The 18,469-nt window shown below is 42.0% G+C and overlaps 1 protein-coding gene across 1 annotated transcript in view; it reads right to left on the reverse strand.

Annotated features, from left to right (window-relative positions):
• MIGA2 (mitoguardin 2) overlaps positions 1 to 18,469 on the reverse strand; it is a 1,296,375-nt gene that overhangs the window by 578,847 nt on the left and 699,059 nt on the right. Inside the window, exons 8-10 of the mRNA XM_044058371.1 lie at positions 10,943 to 11,052; positions 8,573 to 8,601; positions 1,846 to 1,857 (exon numbers count right to left, since the gene is read on the reverse strand). Of these exons, the coding sequence (XP_043914306.1) occupies positions 1,846 to 1,857; positions 8,573 to 8,601; positions 10,943 to 11,052 (151 nt within the window). The remainder of the gene's footprint in view (positions 1 to 1,845; positions 1,858 to 8,572; positions 8,602 to 10,942; positions 11,053 to 18,469) is intronic.

The following is an 18,469-nucleotide window of genomic DNA, read 5'->3' on the forward strand; positions in this document are numbered from 1 at the left end:
ATCTTCAGTGACCACAGGATATAGTAGGGGTGGACTAACCTGTTCACTTGCTTCATATTCTGGTAAGGGAGGCAGAGGTGCTGATGCTATTACTAAGTTATTATCCTCCTTATCTAAAAACATTGCTTTTGAATCTTTGTTTTTTTGTTCCCTATGATTTACTTCTTCCAGCCACCTGTGTGCCTGAGGAATTCCTAATCAACATTGCTTTTTTACCCGACCTTTGGAATCGTTTTTGAGCTGTTTGATAAGTTTGATAAGCGAAGATTTTTCTAATTTTCTGTTGAATTCGTATTTATTAACCCATTTTGAATAATATCTAATATTGTCGGCGCACTGCGACTGCATATATTTTGCGTCTTCCGTTAACGGTGGGTTTTGGGGTCTTTTTGTGCAATTATTACCCATTTTGTTTTACCCTTTGATCGTTACGTAACTTCTCTTAATTTTTAACGTGGTACCACGGATTTTGTTTTAGTCTCTTCAGAATAACTGCCTACTTATTCTGTTTCTCCTGATCTATGACAAGACAGTAATCTTTTTTGTCCCTGACTTTGTAAGAAAAATACAATCTGACAAAAACAATACACATCTAGTCCCTGATCTAAAACAGAAAAAAGTAGATTCACCTTACCTGAGCCTACGTGATTGATCACCGATTCGCAGAGACCCGTCCTTCAGTCACAGATCAGAAAGTGGCTGGCCTCTTTTGAACAACAATTCAGTTGGAGGACTTTCCATATAAGAAGAACCGATTTGGTTTCTTCCCCGTATGGTTTCAACCACCTGGCCATCTGATCCGAGGTGAAGAGAGGGTTCCGGTCCAAAGGACCAATCTGTAAAAGGAAAAAACTTCAAAGACCAATGCACATTAGGTTCAAGCAAGGCATCCTTTATTACTTGCAGCAAGGAGACAAAGCATGTTGGTACAGGATTTGTCTGGCTCTTTGGTGATCAATATGTTATTCTTATACAGTTCTCTATCACGTCACACAGAAAATGTTACTATTCTATTGCTGACGTAGTTAGACACAGCTTTCTGTATGTTCTACAGAAAATGTTACCAGACATTGCTGACATGGTCAGATTATTTGCTGTCTTGCAAAACATTTTGAGAAAAACAACCTGGCCTTGGGCTTATTTTAGCCCACCTTAACTTTTCAATTCTTCAATTGTACAGTTCTAATACATGTGTTACATTTTGTCTAGATTCAAGGTACATTTCTAGCTTTGGTACAAGTAATGCCGACTATGGTTTATACTTTCAAGCATCTATTGTTTTCTTTATCAAAGCTTCTAGCAGCTGCATATTTTCTCATGGCATAAGCAGAAATGAAATATCTCTTTGTTAAGTTTCACGACATTAGCAGAAATGAAATGTCTCTTGTTAAGTTTCTAATAGCTGTGCAGATTCATGCAGTGTGAACAGAATAAATGTATTAACCCTTTTAAACCTTGAATGCACTAAGCATGCATATTACTATTATATATTTTTCTAACAAGAGGGAATAGAGTCCTCTTTATCAGAATCCTCATAAGTAGGTAAGGACAAATCCAGGTCATCAGAAGAATCAGAAAAAACAGAATCCTGGTCAGAAGATTCATAATCAAGCTCAGCCCTAGGCCTCTTGGAGGGGGGGGGGGGTGTGGCTACCCCTGATTAGAGTTATTAGATCTTCAGCCATTTTATCATTTGTTTTTTTAGGCACAGAGGCCTGAGCATGTGGCATGGGCGTCATTTTTTTTAGACATGGATCGAGATTTAGGCCTTAGTAATGAAGGAGGTGTTGATTTAATATGCAAGTCCGTAGGCCTGAATACACCCTCAGAAGCCGGTGCCTGCACAGTGGCTCTGGACTCATCCAAGGTAGAGACATCTGTGGGTTCCATAGTTTAAGTATCTCATGGCATACTTGACTCAGAATGGGTCTCAGTAGAGGCCTGCGAATCAGAAGTAGCAGGTATCAGGGGCTGTAAAAGTGCCTCACTGAGTACCGGTGAACTGGCGACTGGCTTCAGAGAAGCGTCGCTGGCTGTTTTGGACCTCGGCGGCCTGTCTCTGTCTTTATCTTTGCATTTTTTCAGAATCCCGGTAGTTGGATGCCTAACCGACTACACTACTGGATAATTAAACTGAGAACCGAAATATTTAGAGGCAAAAATATACTGACGACGGATAGTGTGCTGATTAAATAAAGCACAAAACTGACAGCAAGGTACATCGTGGTCAGGGCCTAGGCAAGGAATACAGTACAAATGAAAATCTTTATGAGGTATTTGCTTTCCACAAGTAATGCAATTATTAACTTTTACTGACATCGGTAAGGAGCAAGAAAAAGTTTCCCCAACGGGGTACTTAGCTTTTAATTGAAGATTTCAGTTCTGAAACTCGAAAACGAAACTTTCAGGAGTCGGCCGACTGGCACTTGCGAACTGCTTCTGCTTCGGGCACCGCACGGCAAGAAAGACTGATGTAATGGCGTCGGCTGCATGTTTTATACCCCTGACAACCTGACGTCATGGAAGAAGTGACAGCAACCGACGCAGGACCCAAGACTTTGTTAATCAGGCCGACTGTGGGCAACCTGCAAGCTGATTACCCAAATGTAATGACTGCAACAGTGAAACACGAAGAACATCAGCGTCAGTCTTCAAAGGGTGTTCATCTTCCATGCCAGATGGCATGGCACTCTGGAAAAGAAGACTGGGAAGCTGTCTGATCAGACAGGAGGCAAAAAGATCTACATGAGGAATACCCCAATGATGGACAATGTCCAGAAACACATCTCTGTGAAGCATCCATTCATGAGCCTGTGTTCTGGACCTGCTCAAGCAGTATGCAACTAGATTGTACTCTGAAGGAATATACACTGCCTGAAGAGTTGGGTTGAAAACTGACAGCCAGATCCCAGGCCGGAACAGCCGGCTTGCAAAGAAGGCAAGATTTTGTGCCCCCATGGCTGCTGACAAATCACATCACTGTGGTGTTGTCTGTGTAAACTTTCAGGAGGCCTGGGGAGAACATGGGGCGAAAAGTCTGAAGGGAAAGAATCAGAGCTCACATCACTTTGATGTTGATATGGTCTGACTTCTGATGGGAGGGGGCCAGATACCTTAAATTTTCAGGTGACCACAGGAAGCCCCCCCCCCCACTCCATGCTGAGGCATCAGCAAACAGTTCTTGAGAAGGTACTGGAGGCTGCAGGGCAGGCCCAGGTTGAGGATAAGTTGCTGAATCCACCACTCGAATTCCCACTTGATGCAAGGAAGGAGAGGCACTCTAAAATCCAGAGGGTGGCAATGCTGAAGTCAAAATGACGTGCGGTACCACTGAAGCTTCTGCACATGCAATCTGGCAAGAGGCAGCACTGGAATAGAAGAAGCCATGAATTCTAGGACCCGAAGAAACTCTCTGGCTGGAGTGGCAGGAAGAAGAAGAACAGATAAAGAAATCTGTCAAGGAGAAAACCTTTCGAGATGGAAGAATTGCCAGAATTGGCACTGTCTGAATCCTGCAGCCCTGATACACATGATCCTGAGAAGGAGTGAGGACAGACTTTTGGAAGTTGATAGTGAACCCACGGCTTTGAAGGAGAGCTATGGTGAAATCCACAGCCTGTGACAGGCAACTGGGAGAAGGTGGCTAAATCAACAGGTTTTCTAAACGAGGAAAAATCTGAATGTCTTGGAGCCTGCAAAAGGCAATCACAGGAGCTAGACATTTTATGAATACCTTTGGGGCAGTAGAGAGGCCAAAGGGCAAAGCAGAGAACTGAAAATGGGCAAGAAACAGAGAAATGTAAACACTTCCTGAAAAAAATGGTGAATAGGAATATGAAGGTGTGCATCCTTCAGATCCAATGACACCAGAAAAGCCTGAAGCAGCAACAGAGGAAGCATGGATTAAAGAGAAAGCATCTGAAAAGAAGGAACACTGAGAAAGGTGTTGAGCAAGGAGAGATGCAGAACAGGCCTCCAAGAGCTCAGCTTTTTCCGAATCTAGGAACATTCTGGAGTAAAATTCCTTTCCCACTTGTGAAGGAGGAACTGACTAATTCCCTGGTCCAACAGGGACCCAAAAACTTCTGATAAAAGAGGAAGCTGCTCTAGAAGAGGTTGAGGAATCCCTGAGAAAGGAGGGAGAGACTTCAACACCATGAAGTAACCCTACTGGATAACAGGCAGAACCCAAGAGTATGTGGTGATGAGTTGCCAGTTTGAAAGACAGAGGGATAGCTGAAAGGACAAGGGAACCTGGCCAAGGGTTATGCGGGGGGGGGGGGGGTTAAATGTCACAATGAAGCAGGCTTTTCAGGAAAAATGTTTTTTGAACAACAGGAATGTGAGGAGACTTTGCAGAAGGAGCTCGCCTACCACCCTTCCTGCCTTTAGTGGCCTGACAAGACTGCCTGCAAACAAAAGCAGACCCAGTAAGACAGTTCCTCTGTAACTTAGGGATAGAAAACACAAAAAATGTTTAAGGTCCTGCAAAGCTATATCCTTTTTTCTGATGAAACTTAAAAGACAGCAGCAACATCAGTCCCAAAGATTATTATCCAAAGGAGCATCCAGCAAGTTGGCCTTAACATCTTCAGATAATGACTGCAGACGAAGCCAAGAGTAATGCTTCATGACACACCCAAAGGCAGCAGCTCTGAAAGAGGTATCAGCAGCATCATAGCTGCACTTGATAGAATGGCAAGACACCTGAGCAGTAGCACCCAAATTAGATAAAGCAGAAGACTTTCCTTCAGAATCAGGGAGGTCAGAAATAACCAGACAAGCCTGGACAATCAAGGCCAGAGAATATCTTGTCATGCTGATCTAGTAATTGATGGCCCTAAAGGCCAAAGTAGAAGCAGTATGGACCTTCTTTCTAATCCCCTCCATTGCCCTACTATCCTTATACGAAAGGAACAGCTTGAAAGACAGCAAAAGTTTAGAAGGCTAGTCAGAGGAGACTGACACCACAGCAGAGTCAGCAGAAGGACACAAATAGGAATTAACAATCCTCAGGAACCTCACAGATCTTGTTGGTTTCTTTGGAGCAGGGGGCTATAAAGGTGTTTAACAAAGCAGCTACAACAGGAAGTACTGCATAAGGTTTAGGAGTGTCCACCTGAAGCAACTCATAATACCTCTTCTGGATATCAGACACCTGAAAAGAATCCCTCTTAAAATATTCCATCTTTCTGGCTATTGTGTCCCCAAAAGACAACTCCACTGAAGACGATCCAGGGTTAATGGACTCCTCTTAATCAGAGCCATAAACCAAAGGAGAAGGCATCAGGGAACAGTAAGACAGAAACCCTTCATCAGAATACGAATTCTCATCCGAGGACTCAAGTACCCTACGTCTTTTGGAAGGACTAAAAGTCCAAGGGGGAGTAAGGACAGAAACCCCTTCAGGAGGTTTCAGAGCCATTAAAGCAGGCCCTGAGTAAACTGCCATTCTCATTGAGGGTCCTTAGGATGTATATAAGGAAGTTTAGTCTTCTATTTTTTCTTGGTAGGGACATCAGCTTTAACAAACACCACAGCTTCTGAACCCTGACGGGATTCAGCAAGAGTACCCAGAACATATTTCCTAACCAGAATATGTGGAATCCCTCTAGGCCCCTCCGAGAAAATCAACCGAGCTGCCTCCTCAACATCTAGAGCATATGCTTGCAAAGCCTCCGAGGACATACAAAAGGAAGGATCCATGCCGCCCTCCGACTGGGTCATAACAGAGGAATCCAGCATCTACACCTAACGGCCTACAGAACTATCACCTACTTCTAGACAGGCATCCAGTGGAGGGTGGACAGCCAAAGAATCCACATGAGATTTCTTGGCCTTATTCTTGCTTAACAGAAGTACCTCAGGATTAATCGATTCCACCATACTACCCAAGGCTAACTATTTAAGCCTATGGATCTTGATTAGATGGCCAGGGAAGACAAGTGGCTTCTAAAAGTCTTAGGCACAAATGCCTTACAAATACTACAGGAGATATGGTTGTGGGAAGCACCCAAACAAAAAAAGACATTGTTCGTGAAGATCCTTAGTGGGGAATCTGCCTCCCACACTGACATTTTCCTTTCTTGGATGACATGAACTGCAGGCAATCAAAGGAAAAAAAAGACAAAAAGTACAAAGAAAAAAAAAACTCAATGGGGCACTTATCTGACAGCTAGGTATTCAGCACAGCAAAAGGCGTTCAAACAGATGAGTGATGACTGCGTTCGGACTGGCAGCAAAGAAGTTCTGAGTAACTATGTCCGTACATCACCTTTATGCCCTACATCCTGTACAGGGAGTGTGTGTGTAACGTATGGTGCATACAAGATCTAAAGGCTTCGGTATACTGGCCAGATGTTGGGCTATCCTTGGCAGGAGATCACTAATGTGAAGAATACTGCAACAGTGACATAAGAAGGACATCACCTGAGAATAAAAACCTTAGTATCAATTTGTCAATTACACCTTGTACTTTATAATGCTGCCTATTATCAATTTTATTACTCACTAGAAACAAGGTGCAAGGCAATATACAAGCTCTACCAAACATACACTGCGTAGAAAAGGCATAGAATCTACAGTACCACAAGGTCTGGTAATGGATTATCCAACCAGACATGATGCAAGGACCTTCCATCCACAGGAAGGCAATTTACCACTTTCGGTAGCAGCCTAACTACAGTCTCAAAGCACATAACAAAAACAGCACAGCAAACCAAAGTCATCAAGCAAAAAACAATAGAGGATAGGTTTATCTTCTGGACAGGCAACAATGTTTGACTCAAAAAGCTGACTCTCAAGTCAAACTGCAACGGAAGTAGGCTGCAATAGAAAAAGTTGTAAAATAAAAACTCTCTCTTTTTGTATATTTTGTAAAAGAAGACTGAAAGATCAAAATATTTGCTCCAAACAGGAGCATAAAGATGGAGGAAACAGTTATTCAGATACTTGAAAATAGTATATGGAAACATACAGTTGGCCTGCTTAAAGCTATTATGTGATGAAACTGTATCTTTTTAAATGTATGGAAGGAAATGTACTTTAGAAATCTACAGATATTACTTCAATGTAAAAGTACTGACTTGGGAGATGAACTTTAAGAGAAGACATTTTAGATTAAAAAGGGTGGGTTCAAGAACGACTGTGAAATGGACATTATAAAAGTGGAGGAGATAAAGTTTGATGATCTGATGGGGACTGAAATATACTTAGAAGGATGTTCATAGTGCAAATGGATTGACAAGTCTGTTTTTGCTGACAGAAGTAATGCAAAAGATGGGTGATTTTTTCCAATGAAATGCATTTTTTGAAGAAAATAAGGAATTGAGAAAGCATCAGGTGCTGAATGAGCTTAATGTTACAAACCACTTTTGTACAGAATCATATGCACATCCGTCCCACTGATAAATCGTTTCAAAGGTCTCTCACTTGAGGGAAGTCTTCAATGAATCTGGTGTATATGCAGCAGTATAAATTATGTCCAAATCATATATACCTTTTCACTTGCAGCTCTCCCCATTTCCTTGCAGAACCTGTGTACCTGGATCTTACAGGTGTCCTATAGATGCTTTTTTTGTCAGTTTGGTCACAATTTTTAAAATGTAAAAACTACAATTGCAGAAAGTTTATGGGTTTTCCTTACTCCACTGACATCTCTCACTTATAATTGCAGTTGCACCTACTGTGCAGAATTGTAAACGTTTTTACTAATTACGATAATTGGGAACCTCCGTCTTAGCTGTTCACACTCCTTACGCCACTTTAATCTTTAAGCACTGGCACCAAGGTAGCAAAATGTGATATCTGGGACAATGCTGGACTGCTGAGAAAAAAAAGACCTTGCCAAGGCTTTCAACACCATCCCCCATTCTGGAATTATAGCTAAACTCACTAAACTAGGTATAAATCCCTACGTCACAAGATGGGTTGCCAACTGGCTCAATGACAGAACCCATACTGTAAAAGTTGCAGACTCCAAATCTGACCTCAAAGCAGTGACAAGTGGAGTACCACAGGGTTCCATCCTGGGACCTCTCCTGTTTGGTATCTACTTCTCTGAAGTACAGGCTAACACAGAAGGCCTCTGGCTAACTAAGTTCGCAGATGACTGCAAACTAGGAGCCATAGTCAAGTCCCCAAATGATGTGGACATCCTACAGAAGGGCCTCACTGAGACAGATGCCTGGTGTCAGAGCCATGGCCTCAAGCTCAATGTCAAAAAGTGCAGTGTCATCCCCTTTGGTAAAAACTCTGTACCCATGAACTACCACATAGGCAGCAACCTACTTAACACCAAATGTGTGATAAGAGACCTTGTACCCAGGTGGACAGTAGTCTCTCCTTTCATAGTCACATTGCCACAGTAGTCAGGAAGTCCTTCTATGTGGCACACCTCATCATAAAAGGGTTCTCATCCAGGAAAAAAAAAAGGTAATTGTTCTTCTCTACTCGTCACTCATTAGACCCATTATAGAGTACAACGCCCCTTTTGGAATGTACCTCACAAGACATCTGCAGCAGCTGGAAAGGCTACAGAAGTACCTCACAAAGAGGATTACTGGCATCAAACAAATGCCCTACACTGACCGCCTCAAAAAACTCCAGCTTTACTCCGTAGCACATCGCCTACTCCGAGGTGATCTCTGCCTAACATATAAAGCTATGTCAAACCCAGAGCTGTTGGATATGCTACACCTAAAGAAATCCCACTCCCTCCGAGCTACATGCTCTAGGGACCTAAACCATGTCACCACAATAAACAGGACACGCTGGAGGGATAGATTCCTGTCCCAGAGACTTCCTATACTCTGGAACAAGCTACCCATCTATGTCAAGCAAAGTTCTTCATTAGCACTCTTCAAGAAAAATCTTGATGAGTGGATGGGAAATAGGAAATATACTCCGGGGATCACTTCTGTGTCTCTGCTGGACAGTGGCACAGGAAAATAACTTTCTTGGGTGGCGTAAGCTATGGTACCTTGCTGGCTAGGCTTACATAGGCCCTTGGGCCTATAACCTTGTACCTACCTATGAACCTATAATACAAGTGTTTGCTCAAGAATGCCTGATTGGGGATCAACACCACACAGCCATGGCTTTTTTTAAAATATGCAATACTTACAGGCTACAAAGTAACAGATGAGGGGCTTCCAGTCTGCTAGAACAGCATCCTTTGTAATCAGTTCCATGGGATGAGGGCTGTGACCCAAAGCTGTTTACACCTTCATCCCAGATGCATTTTGTTTTGTCTGGGAAGAAAAGAATGGGGGGGGGGGGGCAAGATCAGCTCATATTAGAACTCATCACTCTCCATGTCTCCAGAAGAAGGGTTATCAGAAGGCGGGAGCTTGGGATGGACTCGCCATCCTTGTTATTGCCGATACAATGGTCTGCAGGTATTCAGAGTCCATACACAAGTCAGAGAGGGACAGAATCTCACATGCCCATAGTTCCAGAAATTACACAATGTCAATCAAGGGCTATTATGGGACAGTCATACTCCAAGTACTAGTTGAAAGGAAATCAGCAAGCAACTGCATACCTAATTAGCATGGCACACACATAGGAGAAAGACCTGCACCAGGCTAAAATTTGCCAACAATCCATACTCTCCAAGGGTGCAGTCCCGCACCTGCCACTCAAGCTTTCTTCAACGGTTTGCCTAATGTCTAGTTCCTGAACAATAAGCCATACTACATGAAGCTACAGTGGCCCCCTCTCAACTTGGAAAAATAGACACCGCAGGGTTTTGGGTGGGGGAAATGACCCCAGAGAGAAGAGGCTTTCCCCCACCAAAGTCACTCAGGTTATATTCACATAACCTGAGGAACTACTCTCCAGGACCTATACAGTCAGCTGCATCCTATACACCAAGGACTGGGTAGCACTTCAATCTCAGAACACACCCCTCAGGGTGGAAGATAGGGGTGCATGTGCTTTACTATCTACTGAGGCAAAGGACTGCTGCTGGCTTTAGTACTTGCTTATCAATAATGAGCTCAGCACATATGGGGTCCTAGAAAGCTGTTTTTGCAATGGCCTTACCTCCAGGCGGGATAAACTGCAGTCTTCCCCTCAAATTTCAGTCCCTTTGATAGTGCTACAGCAGTGGCCTGTGGCAAATGCAATATACTCAACATACCCTGGAGAAAAACTTCAACCACAGCCACTGATAAGCCAGAAGTGTCTCACTTTCATATCTTTAGGTGGAATGGCTGAACCTCCAGTACTTATGGTTCACGTTATGCTCTACAATAGATAATGCCTATGTGGGTCTTTGTTGACAATTTCATAACTACAGAAACATTCAGTGGATCTGTACCTTATTTATGAACACAATAACCTTTCACCTACACGTCAGTGTTGAGATCTCAAATTTACAAGCAGCGGAAAAGACATGAAGAGTTCAAAGTCTAGGTGTGTTTAAGTAGTCTGTAGGTGACTTCATGGCATGTACTGACTCGGCATGCATGCTCCAAGAAAATTATCAAGACTGTGCTTAGTGGAAAGGATAATCCCAAAAGAAAGATCAATCACAGGACCCACTAAGGATGGCCTCTGATTTCATTTAGTGATCAGGATGCATTTTACTACTTATAAATTAGGCAGTTTTATCATAAAGGTATCCTTTTTAACATATACTTAACTATCTGAGTTACCCCAAATAATGGTTACCAGAATACAGTCACAACATGCATGCACGTTGAAGAGTTGTTATTCAAACTGCATAATAAAGTGCACTAGATGGTAAATCTACCAAAACATTAATCAAATTATTGCATATTCCAAATAAGTGCGAGCTGTGCAGTTTCACACAAGAATGTTGCTTTATTCACTCTAGGATTAAACTTTCATTAACAGTAATATCAAAAGCACCTGAAGTTAAGGAATGGATCAAACAATAAAGGAAAATAAAATAAATATACCAAATAATGCTTACCTCTGCTGCTGAGAAAAATGACTCATCTGAAGTCAAGCTGGCATCATCATCACCTGTACGAAGCCTTTCAGATTCTTCTACCTGTGGAAGAATTAGGGTTCCTTCACTCTCTGAAAAAAAAAGTTTAATTACTTGTATAAAACAGTTTTTATGTACATATAACATCATCATTTATTCTTTAATTACCCAGTTCATAGATTGGTACTAGGCTATCTGCCCTAGGGCCTATACAAGCCTAGCCATAACAATTCCCTGGCTATTTCTTCCCACACTACTTACTTCCCTGAACCCTTGTCTAGCAGGGTGACTGACGTGATCCCCGGGGTGAATTTCCTTTCTCCCATCCAGTCATCAAGGTTCCTTTTGAAGAGGGCCAAAGAGGCGCTCTAAATTGACATGTATGGGCAGCCTATTCCAGAGTCTGGGGAGTCTCTGGGTCAGGAGCCTATCCCTCCAGCATGTTTTGTTTATTGTGATGACAAGGTTTAGATCCCTGGAGCAGTGTGGCTCTGAGGGATTGGGATTTCTTTAAGTGTAGCATGTCCAACAGCTCTGGGTTTGACATGGCCTTGTATGTTAAGCAGAGATCGCCTCAGAGTAGACGATATGCGACAGAGTATAGCTGGAGTTTAAGGTGGTCAGCATAGGACATCTGCTTTAGGCCTGTGATTCTTTTAGTGAGGTATTTCTGCGGCCTTTCCAGTTGTTGCAGATGTCTTGAGAGGTACATACCAAATGGGGCGTTGTATTCTATAATGGGTCTAATGAGGGATGAGTACAGTGGGACAATGACCTCCTTTTTTCTGGATGAAAAGCCCTTAGTAATGAGGTGTGTCACATAGAAGGATTTCCTAACTGTTGCGGCGATGTGGTTATTGAAGGTGAGACCACTGTCCACCTGTGTCCCTAAGTCTCTTATCACACTTTCAGTGTTTAGTGCACTGCTACCTATGTGGTAATTCACAGGTACATGTTTTTTTCCCAAAGGGGATAACTATACATTTCTTGGCATTGAGCTTGAGCCCATGGCTCTGGCACCAAGCATCTGTTTCTGTAAGGCCCTTTTGTAGAGCATCCACATCATTTTGGGATTCAATAATGGCTCCCAGTTTGCAGTCATCTGCAAACTTTGTTAGCCAGAGTCCCTTAGTTTTGGCCTGTACTTCAGAGAAGTAGATGTCAAACAAGAGTGGTCCCAGGACTGAACCCTGAGGTACTCCACTTGCCTGGAGCTGGATTTGGTTAATCAAATGCAAGGTAATGAGGGGTGCCAGTATGTCCCAGCACTCAATGGGTGCAAGGCAGATAAACTAGACAAGATGGCCACTCTAATTCATATGGACACAGGGAGAGTATACAGGCTCTGCAAAGAAGCCACCAAACTGAGAAATGAACTACAGAACCAGGTGCCATGAAGCAGTAATATTAGATATTGGCTCCTGCACCACTCTATGACTGACATTAATATAATTAATATTAATATAATTAATAAATAATTCTAAATGTAAGTGTAAACATTTTTTTTTGCTTTACCCCACTACATAGCTTATTAAAATAAATACATAAAAATCATCAATGCTGGAGAGTATGGCAGAAGACAGGCAAGGTGCCAAACTGTAATACAATATCATGGGTTTTGGAAAAGTCTCTCAGAATCAGGATAATGGGTCAGAACAGCAGAACGCACACACTGCTAAAATCAGTGTTTATGGAGAGGGTGAGTGTATAGGAGTAAAAATCTTGGACAAAGACAGAAGGATAACTATGCTGACAGCAACCGCCTGGAATGACATCAGATATTCATATCCACTCTTACAGTAAAAACAAATTGGCATACTGCCCAAACAAGTATAGTATGTCCACAAGAATATAACCATAACGTTATTTTCATAATGGCTCGTTACAATCTATCAGTCCTATGGCCAGAGAATAAGTGCTCCTAGCCATACAAAGTAAACAATGGAAGCCAATATGGACTAAGACAGCAAAGGGCCAGGAACACAAAAGAGTAAATGAGATGGGTTTCTTCAAAAGCAATCACCCAAATTCAGGTTATCAATTTAATTCAGGCCAAACTAAATCAATTCTACACTGGTTTAAGTTGCTAAAATCACAAGCTTTATTTTTTTTTTTTAAAGTTTGCATACAAGTATCTCAGCTTATGCCTTCTTGGTAAACTAAAAGTGTGTGAGCTGAGGTGTTAATATGCAAATTTAAAAAATAATAAAACTTGTGGTTTTAGCACATTACCAATGTGGAATTGATAAATGAAATGTGTTCTTGCTACATGCTTACAATTTTCCTTCTACATCCCAATGCATACCACAGACAAACTGGCTATATTCACAAGATTCTTATTTAATTATGATTACCTGCATTTACTTTTACCCTATGCATTGTCATAATTGTCATGGGATTGCCCTAGACTTACATGCTGTAAAATGTTCTGTAAATGTATGATGTATCTAGTATAGTATATCTTTTTGTCTTCCTAGAATTTATAGCTAATTCCTTTTTGTCTATTTTAAACCTTTTGGTGTGGTGGTGGCATGTTTTACAATTGGAGCTTTTCTCCTCGGGCCTCTGCTGAAAATGGAAATATATCCAGCTGGACTAGCCCGGTTAACAAATGTTAAATAAAATAAAATAAATAAAAAATTACTATTGGAGCACAAGCATGCCTCCCACCAAATTGATCAGCAAAATCCAAAGAAGCTAGCTTTTTGAAACATGCACCATCAAGTGCCTCAATCCTATGTTAAAACTACTCTGATTTCATCTATGCTGTGATTAGCTGGCACCTCTGAGAAAGTTAGTGTGCACACCCTGTGTGAAATTCTCCCTCAGATTTGTAAACTCTTTCTTGCAATACTAACATTGCTCTTCCACTCAAGTCCTTTGCCCATCCATCTCCTTTTGCATACAGCCGATCAACTGATCTTACATATTCTGAAGCCCTCAGGTTTGCTTGGACAAAGGCAGGACAGTCACTGTAAAGGAAGAAAATGTTGCAGCAATATAAAGAAGTCTTGTAAATAAATCTTAACACTTTTTCTGGAGAAAAATAATTTTATTCTGTTCATACTGAAACAAATCTCTTATCTTGCTAATACTGTCAGGAAAAAAAGACAGTTCTGGCAGGAACTCAAGAAAATTTTCAGTCTGAGGATAATTAACCGAAGACACCCCCCCACACACACACACACACATCTGACTAGAAATCACTGTCAGACTGTAAGGGGACATCCTTTTCTGTTTCTATTAGAAGAATATAGTGAAGAACAAGGATTTAACACTGTAACAGCAGAGAGTAATTCTTTAGCAAACCCCAGCAGATCTTCCTTGCCCATAGTTAAAGAAACAGAAGAAATATTAAGTTTCTGCATTTTCTGCTTGACAGACTCCTCGAAAAGGGACAAACCCATGACAGCAGCAATAGCCTGTTAATCAAGCTCCTCCCTTCAGCTAAACATTTACCCATTCCTTCCCCTTTATCTGAAAAGTGCGCATTCCCCTTGCCCAGTGAAAGCAACCCTGCAGCCAAAGAGGTTGCATCAATCTACCAGTCTTTAGTGGCTTCCTGATGAGCTATACCACAGGGAACAGGAGTAAAACATGGATGGTTCAAGGAAACGGTACTGGCCACAATAGAGTCCCCCCACAAGTGGTTAAGGCAGTAAGGAAGCTGGACAGACACCAAAAGACTCAAACAAGTTTTTTTTTTTTTTTTTTTGGATAGAAGCCAGAACTGCAGAGACTGACAATTGCATTTTCAAGGCAGGAAGGAGACCTCACAAGCTGGTATTCAAACCTGAAAGAGTCTGTGAACCTTCTCACAAGACATTTTACAGTCTGAGATAAACCATTCCTTGGCAGTAACAAAAAGGACCAAAGAACAACCCCCCCACCCCCACCCAACATCAACTCTACATAAAAAAAAATAGATTTTTTTACAGTCTGTCCACAAAAGAAAAGTACTAAGTAAAGTAATTTCATTAACAGGACAGTCCAAGAAAAAAACATTCTAGCATAAAAATAAGTTTAACAAAAAAAAACTTTTTTTCACAGAAAAGTGATATAATGGAAGTTTTTTTTCCCCAAAAAGGGACTTGTTTTACCAGCCTTGATTGGTAGTCAAAACTACAGTTATGTAAAATCTTACCAGAAGAGTAGATATCCTTTTCACTGCTGCAGCATTCTTTACAGAAGGGATATTCTGTCAAGGTTGCCCAATATCCTACCAGTATACCAAAACCTTTAGATCTTGTTGGTGCCATACATCACATGTACGCTCCCCGTGTAACACATAGGGGATAAAGGTGACATATGGATACAAACACTCAGAACTGAATTGCCTGAAGAGGAACATAAACCCCTCAGGGACAAAAAAGAACATGTACATCCAGAAAGATAAGGAAACAAAGGCCCCTCAGCCAGGAGGGCAATAAAAGCACAGGGGTAAGAGCTAGAGAAGAGGGCAAGGGAGGGAGGGACCAAATAATGCAACTGTGAACAGGACATTTACTGTTATGGTAAGATCTTACACAACTGTACTATGTCCTTTCACGTCATTGTTGCAGTATTCTTTATATAATGGAGAGTACAAGAGCTAAGGAAGAGGCTGGGAGGAGGAAGGCACAGAAGAGCCTTCGATAAATCCACACAGAATAGCCCTGGCAAAACCCACCCTGGCTCTGGAAATAATGTCTAATTTATAATGTTTAGTGGAAGTATGAACAGAGGGCCAAGTAGCAGCCTCAGAGATGGAATTGCTGTCCAAATCCTTGAAAAAAGGCACCAGATAAGGCAACTACTCCAGTGAGATGTGCATTTACAGATGAAAAAAAATATTTGCCATGAGAAAAATAACGAAAAGAAATGGCCTTAGAAATCCAGAATTAGATGGTTTGCTTGGAAACAGCCAAATCCAAAATCCTGAGATGAAAAGAAACAAAGTTGCTCAGGGTTGTGAACTGCTTTTGTTTTATCCCAATAATGCAGGAGCTATCTATGCAGCTCCAAGGTGTGAAGAACCCTCAGTGGCAGACTGTTGAGAAGTAAAAAGACAAGGAAGGTGAACAGACTGATTAAGGGACAACTCATTAACCACTTTGGGCATAAAAGGAGGATTAGTTCAAAGAGACTCTGTTATAAAAAAAAAAAAAAAAACTAAAAAAGGTGGAATAGCCATAACAGCCTGAAGTTCAGACACACTTTTGGCTGAAGTAAAAGCCAGCAGAAGAACAGTCTTCCAAGTACAATGTCGGAAGCAAGCTGAACTAGCAGGTTCAAGAGGAGCCCGAGTCAATTTTTCAGATACAAAACTGAGGTCCCAAGAAGGCGGAATAGGCATTTTGGGAGGCCTGATATGAAGGATGTCTACGGAATTTCTTGGCCGCAAACCAAAAGGACAAAGGAGGATTCAAGGGCAGACAAACAGGGAATGATGATAGGTGAACTTTGAGCTTTAACTGAAGAAAATGCCAACCCAGCATGGGGCAGATCGTACAAACAGAGAGAGAGAGAAAACCAGAGGAACCCCACAGAGGGGATCTTGAGGGTGATAGAGGCATCAGACAGAAAATCTTTTCTATTTGAACATATACGATTTTCTGGTAGCGGGTTTGCTGGACTTCTGCAAGAACCTGGAACATGTACACAGAAAAGAAGTGCCTAAAAGGAATCAAAACCCCATCACCCACAGTGTCATCTGAAGTGTGGACAGGTGAGCATGGATAAAAGAATCTCCTGTCTTGTAAGAAGATTCACCCAGTGAGTTAACTTATGGTGACCGCCCCTGGTCAAGTGATAAAGAAGGAGAAACCAATGTTGTCTGGGCCAAAAGGGAGTTACCAGCAGGTTTTTAGGAAAGTCCTGTCTGAATTTGTGCAGAACTTGTGGCAACAGAGGAACTGGGGGGAAGGAATACAGAAACATTCCCTTCCTAGGAAAAGATAGGGAGTCCCACCTTTCAAGCCAGAGGAATTGGTACTCTTGAACAGGATAGAGGAAATTGTCTATTCAAAGGAGAGATAAAAAGATCTGTATGTCCAGACACGTCTCTGTGAAACATCCATTCTTCAGCCTGTGTTCTTGACCTGCTCAATGAGTCTGCCATTAGATTGTGTTATGAATGAATGTAAACCACCTGGAGTCACTAGATATCTGGAGAGCTAGATCCCATGCCTGAATAGCTAATCTGCAAATGAGACAGGACCTCATACTCCCAGTTTGTTGATGTAACACATCAAAGTGGTATTGTCTGGGAAGACTTTCAGGGGGCCAGAGTGAAAAAAGCAATGAAAAGCTTGCAGAGCCTGAATCAGAGCTCTCATGTCTTTTATGTTGATATGATCCTGCCTTTGATGAGAAGCCCAGAAACCCTGGACCTTTAGAGAACCAGAATAAGCCCACCATCCCAAGTCTGAGGCTTACATGAACAGTTCTTGAAAAGGAATTGTAGTCTGGAAGGGTAGCCCCAGATTGAGAGAGAGTTGTATCCACCGCTGCAGCTTGAATTTGAGACAAGTAAAGGAAAAGGGAACTCCAGAGAGTGACAATGTTGAAGCCATACTGATTTGAAGAACCTCTGTAGCTTCCTCATATAGAGTCTGGCAAGAGGAAGCATGGTAATAGTGGAGGGCATAAACCTCAGAACCTGAGAAATTCCCTGGCTATGAGAGAAGACAAAGGAAGGAGAAACTGGAAAAAGGTTGTCAGAGACAAAACCTTGGGAGCAGGAAGAGAAGCCAACATGGAATATTTTGAAGCCCGCACCCTTGAAAAATAAGATCCTGGGAGAGCACTAGAACCAACTTCTTAAAATTTATAGTGAACCTTGGACTTTGAAAAAGACAAGTGGTAAAGAGGAGATCCTGTAACAGACTGGTAGGAGGAGGAGCCTGAATAAGCACGTCGTTCAAATAGGGGAAAATCTATATCCCTCAAAGCCTGCAAAAAGCAATGACAGGAGCGAGTCATTTAGTGAACACCTTTGGGCAGTAGAAAGGCCAAAGGGCAAGCAGAGAACCGAAAATAACAGGAAGAAACAGAGAACTGTAAACATTTCCAGAACAGAGGATTACTGGGGGTGTGAAGGTATGCTGAAACCAAGAAGGCCTGGGGAAGAAGAGGAAACAAGGTCTGAAGAGACAGCATATGGAAATAAGGATCTTGAGAAAAGTGTTGAGCACATAAAGATCCAGAATTGGTCAACATGTACACTCCTCCTGAAGACTCAAACTCATTCTGGAATACATTCTCTTTTCCACTTCAGTAGGTGGAACAGGCTGAATGCTGCCCTGATTCAAAAGGGACTGCAAAACCTCTGGGAAAGGAGGAAACTGTTCTTGAGGAGGTTGTGGAAAGCCTGAAAAGGAAGGAAGGGATTTCCAAGCCATGAAATAATCTTGATGAATTACAGACTACGCCGAGGAGATCTGATGCCAATTTGTAACAGAGAAAGGTAGAGAGACAAGGAGACCTGGCCAAGGGGAAGAGAAGGCCAAATGTCAAATGGAGACAGGC

This window comes from Protopterus annectens, chromosome 16.part0 (genome assembly GCF_019279795.1).
Source record: "Protopterus annectens isolate FY-2018-M chromosome 16.part0, PAN1.0, whole genome shotgun sequence".
Classification (NCBI taxonomy): domain Eukaryota; kingdom Metazoa; phylum Chordata; order Ceratodontiformes; family Protopteridae; genus Protopterus; species Protopterus annectens.